The 8,572-nt window shown below is 38.4% G+C and overlaps 2 protein-coding genes across 2 annotated transcripts; one reads left to right on the forward strand and one right to left on the reverse strand.

Annotated features, from left to right (window-relative positions):
* Nucleotides 1–585: 585 nt before the first annotated feature.
* Nucleotides 586–3,091, forward strand: LOC116161631 (zinc finger protein 142-like). The gene is made up of 2 exons (XM_031475051.1): nucleotides 586–726; nucleotides 772–3,091. Exon 2 carries the CDS (start codon nucleotides 833–835, stop codon nucleotides 2,975–2,977), a length of 2,145 nt encoding a protein of 714 aa, XP_031330911.1. The 5' UTR covers nucleotides 586–726; nucleotides 772–832; the 3' UTR covers nucleotides 2,978–3,091.
* A 3,174-nt stretch (nucleotides 3,092–6,265) lies between these two features.
* LOC116161775 (zinc finger Y-chromosomal protein 2-like) lies at nucleotides 6,266–7,602 on the reverse strand. The gene has a single exon (XM_031475238.1). The coding sequence runs from the start codon at nucleotides 7,585–7,587 to the stop codon at nucleotides 6,382–6,384; it is 1,206 nt and encodes a 401-aa protein (XP_031331098.1). The 5' UTR covers nucleotides 7,588–7,602; the 3' UTR covers nucleotides 6,266–6,381.
* Between the last annotated feature and the right edge of the window lie 970 nt (nucleotides 7,603–8,572).

The raw sequence follows: 8,572 nt of genomic DNA on the forward strand, positions 1-8,572 counted from the left end.
AAAGTAACTTTTTACAAGTAACTTAGATACTTTCTAAAAAGTAACTAGTAACTTGTAACTAGTTCCATTATCACGTACAAGTCGATATACTACTTCTGTGATAATTTTAAATGTTTATTCATAGAGTTACTAAATATGGTTTATTATATGTACATTTTCGATATATTTAATTTTATTGTTACATTTTATTTTTATTTTTTGTTGTTGAAAACGAATAAACATTATTATTATTATTATTGTTTTACAAGTAACTATCCCAGCTCTGCATACAAGAACCGATTACACAACGTAGAAGTTCATTCGTGCCACCCATATCGAGCCGAATGCCATCCAAATTCAAAAGTGCCGCGAAACGTCTATCGTTTCGATTTGAAAAGTAGGTGGCTCTGCTCGTAGTTTTTATCCACAGTTACCAAGGATTGATAAACCCCTAGGACCATTACAGTGCCTTATTCTGGTGTACCATTAAATAAACACTTTAGAGCAAAAGGGGTGATCAGAACGCATACACGAGTATAAACCTTAGAGCACTTCAAGGGAGTAGGCAAGATGCACCCTGGTAGTTCTAGAACCAAACGCAACAAGTAGTTTAAAATGTATGTCGTAAACATGTGACGTCTACGGTTAGATCTCAGACATGACCCCTTGCCCCAGGGCAAAGCAACTCAAGATGCAACTTTGCTTTTTTTTATTTTTACATTGAAATTCTTTACGTTTTACTGACGTGTAAGTTTTTGTGTCGCATTCAACCTAAATATTTTTTCTTTGTAGTTCCATGTCCATTATGCCCCTTATGCATTCTAAATAAGGGGGCTGACCCCAGAGCAGGAATATGCCCTTCATTAAATACGAACCGGATGACGAGGTCGAAATCATTGATCAGGTGGAGGTGAAGTACGAAGACGAAATAAACTACTCCTTAGTACAACAAAATTACTACATAAACGAAGAGTATGATCGAGACAGTTTGTACTTAAATCATTCGTCGATACGTGAACAACGCAGGCGTCGTCTTTTGACTTCACGTCCCAACCGAAGACGAACCAGTAAACAAAGTGCCCTTAAAGATCTGCGAGGCTGGAAAGTAATACTGTACGATTGTAAATTGGGGAAGAAGGAAAATTTGGGTAACGGCGACAAATACAAATGCGTGGTTTGCAGTTTTAGCGCCAAACGCAGGGGAGATTTATTTAAGCACGCGAAAGAGCATCGCGATTTGACTGAATTTAAATGTCAGCAGTGCGATTACGTCACGCACCGGAAAGAAAATTTATCGTTCCACGTACGAACGACGCACGGCTCGCAAACGTTTAAGTGCGAAAAGTGCGGGTTCGCGACGCCGCGGCGATCGAACTTCGTCAGGCACCGCAATAGCTGCTACGATTTGGTGAAGTTCGAGTGTCCGCACTGCAGCTTCACGACGAAATGGAAGCAGAATTTAATTAATCACGTGACCGGCTTTCACACCGAAGAGGAGTTCGGTTGTCACCACTGCGAGTACAGTACCAAGTGGAAGTCGTGTTTGATTAGGCACTTGAAGCGGTGTAAGGGATTGATGAAATTCGACTGTCAAACGTGTGAGTTCACCACAAATTTGAAAACCGATTTTCTGGCGCACGTGAGAGAGCATCGGGTGCGAAAGTTTGATTGTGACAAGTGTGATTTTCGCACGGATTTGAAATCGTCGTTGTATAGTCACGTGATACGGTGGCACAGCCTGCAAGAGTACCGTTGCCTGCACTGTGACTACAGCTCAATGTGTAAATTGCACCTAATTGCACACTTGAGACGCAGACACACTTCGGCCAAATTTAATTGTAAACAGTGCGATTTTTCGACACATTTAAAATCATACCTGGATGACCACATGAGACGGCGCCACAGCTCCACGGAGTACATTTGCGAACAGTGCAGTTACACCACAAAATGCAAGGACAATCTAATCGGCCACTTGAAACGTCACCACGGAACGACAAGATTCATCTGTGAGCAGTGCAAGTTTACCACAGCCTGGAGGCCGGGCCTAACCCAACATATCAGGGCGGTTCACGGTCCAATAAACCTTCATTGCGACCTTTGCAAGTTCACGACGCGGCTGAGCGGGGCCCTCAAACACCACATCAAAACCGCACACGGGCCGGAAAAATTCGATTGTCCTCAATGCGAGTACACCACAAAAAGGAAGTGCGATTTCATCGCGCATGTCCAAGCGCGACACGGCTCGGACAAATTCGATTGCCAACAATGCTCTTTTACCACAAGCACGAAGGGGTACTTATCGTCTCACGTGAGACAAAGTCACGGTTCGGAAGTTTTCCGTTGTCTTCATTGCGATTATAGCACAAACGCAAAGAAAAACCTAAACAAACACATGGCATGCCATCACGGCTCTGAGACATTCACTTGTGAACTGTGCTCTTTCAAAACCAAAAGCAAATCCGGCATGAGGAGACACAAGACGGTGTGCGGCCTCACGAAGCAGCTCACCTGTCCGTTGTGTAGCTTCACCACGAAGACAATCCGAGGGTTACACCTACACAAGATCGGTGTGCACAGTTCGGTCGACTTTAAATGTGAACAGTGCGATTACACAACGAAACGAAAAGAAAATTTAAAGAACCACGTGCGACAGCACCACAACACGCAAATTTTGAAATGTGAACAGTGCGATTACACCACCAGCTTGCAGTACAATCTTACTATCCACGCGAAATTGCGTCACGGCGAGGAAGATTTCAATTGTGAACTTTGCAAGTACACAACGAAGCTGAAGTCGTATTTGACGGCGCATGTCCAACGGTGCCACTCGTCAAAGGAGTTCAAGTGTGATCAGTGCGATTTCGTTTCGAAATGGGGCCCCAATTTGTATATGCACAAGCGAGTGCAGCACGGGTCGGAGATATTTAATTGTTCACGGTGCGAGTTCAGCAGCAAATGGAAGATAAGCTTAGACAAGCACGTTAAGCAGTTTCACTAATGTTGCGGGATTTATAGCTTTTATACTTATTATATTAATATCTACACCAATTATATTGTTACTAATAACTATTTTTTTACATATATTTTAATAAATGAGAAAGTTTTAATTTTGCCTGTATGTTTCAATTAACCATTTATACCGTGGAGAAGAACAATATACAGTTCCAATTCTTCGCTGTACGTATACGTTTCTTTCTCGTCTCGCGCACGCTGCTGGATCGTGTATCAACAGTATGAGAAGGGAGATCCTATAATTAACATTTCTTGTGCTTAGTATTGAAAGGTTCCACCCTGTATATACAACTTGAGATGATACATACATTTTTGAGAGTTGGCAACCATGCAATTTCTAGGTGGGGAAAGTGTTTTGCGCATGAACTTATAAATTAATAGTCTGGAAGCCAGCCGAAAAAGCTGGAAGTAAGGTACGGTGAAAAATTTTTTGCGGTTTTATGTCACTAAGTAGGTCTATTTTAAGAATCCGATTGATGCCACTCTGTCATCCTTGAGCATTTTGAGAAATTCAAGATGGCGCCCAAAAATGTCTGCAAAAAATACAAAGATTAATCTTTTTTAAAATATGGGCATGTAGCACATCGATTTTTTCTGAATTTGAATTTTTAGTTAAAAATATTTTTGGGGCGTTTTGGAGGAGTGGGGGTGTTTTTAAGGGGTTGGTTTTTATATTTTTTTCAATATTAACGTGTCGTACGTCGATTTATATGTTTTTATGGATAAGGATCCCGAATTCCATATCAAAATGGAGGTACAGCGTACAGCAAGTTATTCAATGTTAAAAAAGTAGAACGACGCCGACAGACGGCCCGAAAATAACATAAAACGCGCGGTGCGCCGCGCCCGCGCTGCACAACGACATCATTTTAATAGGTTTTTAGGGGTGGAGACCTGGATAGAGATTACAATTTTGGTGTCAAAATATGATTTTTGAATAAATCCTAGAAAGATATACAAGATAGCGTCAAAATTTAGAGTTAAAAAGTTTACCATTTACCTACTCCAATACCCTTACAATATCTCCCATCCCACATATCCCAATGTGTAAGTGTAATTGTGCAAATCAGGGGCGGACTGGCACGGGGGGGCGGGCAATATCTCCCATCCCACATATCCCAATGTGTAAGTGTAATTGTGCAAATTAGGGGCGGACTGGCACGGGGGGGCGGGTGGCGATTGCCACCTGGCCTGTAGATCATAATGGCCCGTTGGAAATTTATAAGTATGTGCTGTATTTAGTTTCTTGCACTATTAATAAATTATTAACACGTTTCTCTAATTGGGGTTGATGTTAGGTTGTTAAAAAATTCTGTTTTAATTGAAGTGTTTTACAATGAATTTATCATTTTTTGTCGTAGTATTTTGAAAGTGCTGAAATACAATGATAGGCGACGCACCTCGTGTGGATTGTATATTTTGTTATTTTTAATTATCAGCTGCAATTTAAAAAAAAACTGTATGGTAATTGATTTTCGAGAAAGGAGTACTTTAAAATGTTTTTGTGGTGCACCTCAGAGCTAACCCCCCCCCCCCCCCACCACCTTCATTACTACACTAATACCACAGATCTGTGCTAATACTTTAATGGCCTGTAAGTACCCAGTCCGCCCCTGTGTATAACCTTCCTTTTTTTATCAAAAATCGACTACACCAAAATTTCTCGGGAAAACGTTTTCTTATTAATTTGGGTGCGTAGAATCCAAATCAATTCGTACTTTTTCGATCAGACTTCTCAATCAAAAGTCATAGACTAGAAACCAATTTCGAAAAAAAATTCAAAGGGCTGTAACTTTTGAACTAGTAGCCCAATCTTGGAACTGTTTCAAATTATGGATTCTACAGTCCACATTCTATAAGAAAATTTTTTTCCGGGTCGATCTGAGACAATTTTTTTTTCGGGGCTCAAAAAAAAGGCAGTGTATCACCTTCCTTTTTTACCAAAAATCGACTACACCAAAATTTCTCGGGAGAACACGTTTTCTCATTAATTTGGTTGCGTAGAATCCAATCAATTCGTACTTTTTCGATCAGACTTCTCAATCAAAAGTTATAGACTAGAAACCAATTTCGAAAAAAAATTCAAAGGACTGTAGCAGTATTTAGAACAAATAAGTGTTCAATAACCAGAAATATTCAAAAACGAAATTTCGTGTATGGTTAATACGATGCAACATTTTGACTAAAAATGGTGCAAATAGGTTTTAATTTTAATTATTTTTAATTTTTAATTCAAAGGAGAGTTTCAAAATATAGTACTAATTCTAAAGATGGCTAGTATAAACTTTTAATTATACACCAAACGTTAATGTAATTCTTCTTTCGTTTATTTCGCTAAATAGGCGCAAAAGCAGATATCGTGGAGTTTATTTATAGAAGGCGCGATTGCCAAATTTCGGATGTAGTTAGGGGCTATGAGTAGAATCGTACATTTTTGCAATTATACGCTGGATGTCATTCAGTCGCAGTTATGAAATTGCGTTTGTATATTCAATATACACACCAAAGCTCCTGCGCGCGCTCTTCACAGCAAAGCGCGGAACTAAAATATACTCATTAATTTTACAACCATATCTTTTCGACATCTTCCTGAAATTGCTTCCCCCTCACCCTTAGGGGCTCTAGAGTGAAATAACACGGGAAAACGTTTCGACATGTATATATATATATATATATATATGCATATATAATGAATTAAAAGCTTGTACCTGTACTGAAATGTGCCAGAACTAGAAAAAATAATAGAAATAACAAATGAAATATTTCCTTTTCTTTGTGTATCCACAACACATACATTTTGGTAACAACCCACAACAGATGTTGTCTTATAGCGTTTTCGATTGGCAAAACTCGTGCTGCACGAATGCAATTTTTACGTTCTATTGGTAATTTTAGGGCAATTTTCTGTGTTCCATTGGCAAATGTGATGCAACAATTACGCACTCAGTGCAAATTTCGACGCACGAGGTCCGAGAGCTCGTGGAGCTGCTAGTTAACAAATTTTCAAAACAAACGTGCGACAATTTGAATTTGTTTCTTGCGTTGGGAGAGTTTTTTGTCGTCATCTAGCGATAGCGAAGATGATGAACTAGCCATAACTTCTATTTTACAAAAAGTTGCACTTACTCATTAAACTGAACGCCAAAAATTGGTCCTTTACAGGAATTTCAAATTTATATTCCTCATCGTTTATCATAAATAATACTGAAATCGTTTGTAATTTTTTAGAATTGAGATTTGTCGATTACCTAAATCTAAAATGAGGTTATGGACAAATGACAACAAATATTTACGAATATTTATGTTCCATTGAGAGCAATTTTCATATGGATTTCTTCAGTTTCTCGAGCAACACTTGTGCAGTACGAGTTTTGCCAATCGAAAACGCTATTATACAATAAGGTGCCTTCGCATATGTCGTTTCAAACTGGATTTATAATTCGTTTTGTAATGGCACATTACACATTTTAAATCCTTCGACGTCTTATGCGTGAAAAGGTGATTTGTGAAATGCGATTTATAAATAGTTGCGTAATCACAGTGATCACATTTTAAAATCTTGAAAGTCTTCTTGTGTGTCAACATATGTCCTTTAAAATATACACTATTATGAGTCGTGTAGTCACAATGGGAACACTTAAATAACACCTTGGCTGTCTTGTGCGTTAACAAATGAGATTTAAAACAGAATTTGTAATTGGTTGCATAATCGCATTGTGTGCATTTGAAATCCTTGTCAGTCTTGTGTATTAACAGGTGTCTTTGCAAATTGGACTTGTACTTGCTTGAGTAATCACAGTGTGCACATTTAAAATTGTTGGCAGTCTTCTGTTCGTTCGATTGAGATTTAATTGCATAGTCACACTTACAATTTTTAGATGTCTTGTATCCTAACAGATGACGCTTCAATTGCCATTTATAATTAGCTGCGTAATTACAATGAGCACATTTTAAACTCTTGGACGTATGTCTTAGCACGAGATGTTGTTTGAGACTTAATTTGTTACTAGTTTCGTAATCACACTGGGAACATTTTAAATCTTTAATGGTCTCGTGTACTAGCAGGTGTTTTCTTAAATTATTTTTAATATTTGTTGCATAATCACATTCAGCACATACTAAATCTTTGGTAGTCTTGTGTCTCAATAGATGATTTTTCAAATGGGATTTGTAATTGGTCTTGTAACTACATTGGACACAACTAAACCTCTTGGAAGAATTATGTGTTAACAAGTGTGCGTCGAAGTGGTACTTGTTATTGGTTGCATAATCACACTGATCACATTTAAAATTTTCCGAAATTTGTGGTTGCTTAGGTTGCGGGGAACCTACAGTATTCGTCTGCTGCATTTCATTTTGATCTTGCCCATCACATGTGACAGGATTAGAATAATAGTCACTGATTGTAATCTCATTATGTTCACTGTTTATTGTTGCAAAGACCTCATTGTTAAGTAAAACCGTTGCATCAACACCTGTATTTATTTCGTCTTCTTGTTCCACTTCAACCTTCACAATTTCGGACATCGCACAAGCTGAGATTACAACAAATACGTTTTCATGCTCGTGCGCAGACTCGCGGTTGCAGCACAGCATTGTTTTCTATTCTGTGGTTGTAGTTCACTTCTATTTTAAAGAATAAACGCATGATTCTCCTATGTACGCACTAGACTCATATGGCCCACACGAGACCAAATTTAGTACTGTAGTGTACTTAACCCCCAGGTTCTACGCTAACTTCACACTACAAGAACACGGAAATAGTCAACCAACCCGGCAACGTTTAAAAATGGCCACCCGAATGACTATTCCCTCCAAAACTAAACAAGATCCCGCTTAAATTTGAAAAGTGGCACGTGATTAAACATCTAAAGCAGTACCCCCTTACGTTAGTTGTAGCCAACGCTTTGACTTGAAGCACAGTAGGGAAGGAACGTAAAATAAAACACTGAAATTGTGAACAGTTTGTTTAATAATGATCGCAATTATTAAGATTGTGAAAGCTCGGAAATTTAAGTCGAAATAAATTACATTGCAAAAATAAACTTTGAAATTGGTAGTTCACCGAATCAAAATAGAAATAGGTTGGGAAAAAAAGAACTTACCAATAAAAAAACCAGCCGTCAAATTAATATCAAATTGTGTTGTAAAATTAATTGTTTGTAATCATGTGAATGCGTAACATAAAATTATAACATCACAAAAAGTAGCAGGTAAACTTCAAGAAGTAACATATGGGTTAAAAACAAGTTTTGGGAATTATGGGTCAGGTATACAGGTACCAAGATTCTAAGAAAGGGTGAAATACACAGGATGTGACTCACCTTTGGTGCAATAAAGTCCTTTTGTTAAAAGCAAGAAGGAAAATTACATGGCCTTGTAGGCAAATTTAACTAAAAACAAGATATGCGGACATTACGAATCGTAACTCATTTATCGCACATAGATTCTAAACTGAAGAGCTTTGATTAGCGTAATTCCGCTCCTGCAAGACAGGTAACACGCCCCTGGTTTGGGGGTTTTGAGCCTACAGTTGAAAGTCGAAGACAATCACGGAATTAGGTGTCGTACCTCAATTTTG

The sequence above is a fragment of the Photinus pyralis genome, unplaced genomic scaffold (genome assembly GCF_008802855.1).
Source record: "Photinus pyralis isolate 1611_PpyrPB1 unplaced genomic scaffold, Ppyr1.3 Ppyr1.4_LG10, whole genome shotgun sequence".
Lineage (NCBI taxonomy): Eukaryota > Metazoa > Arthropoda > Insecta > Coleoptera > Lampyridae > Photinus > Photinus pyralis.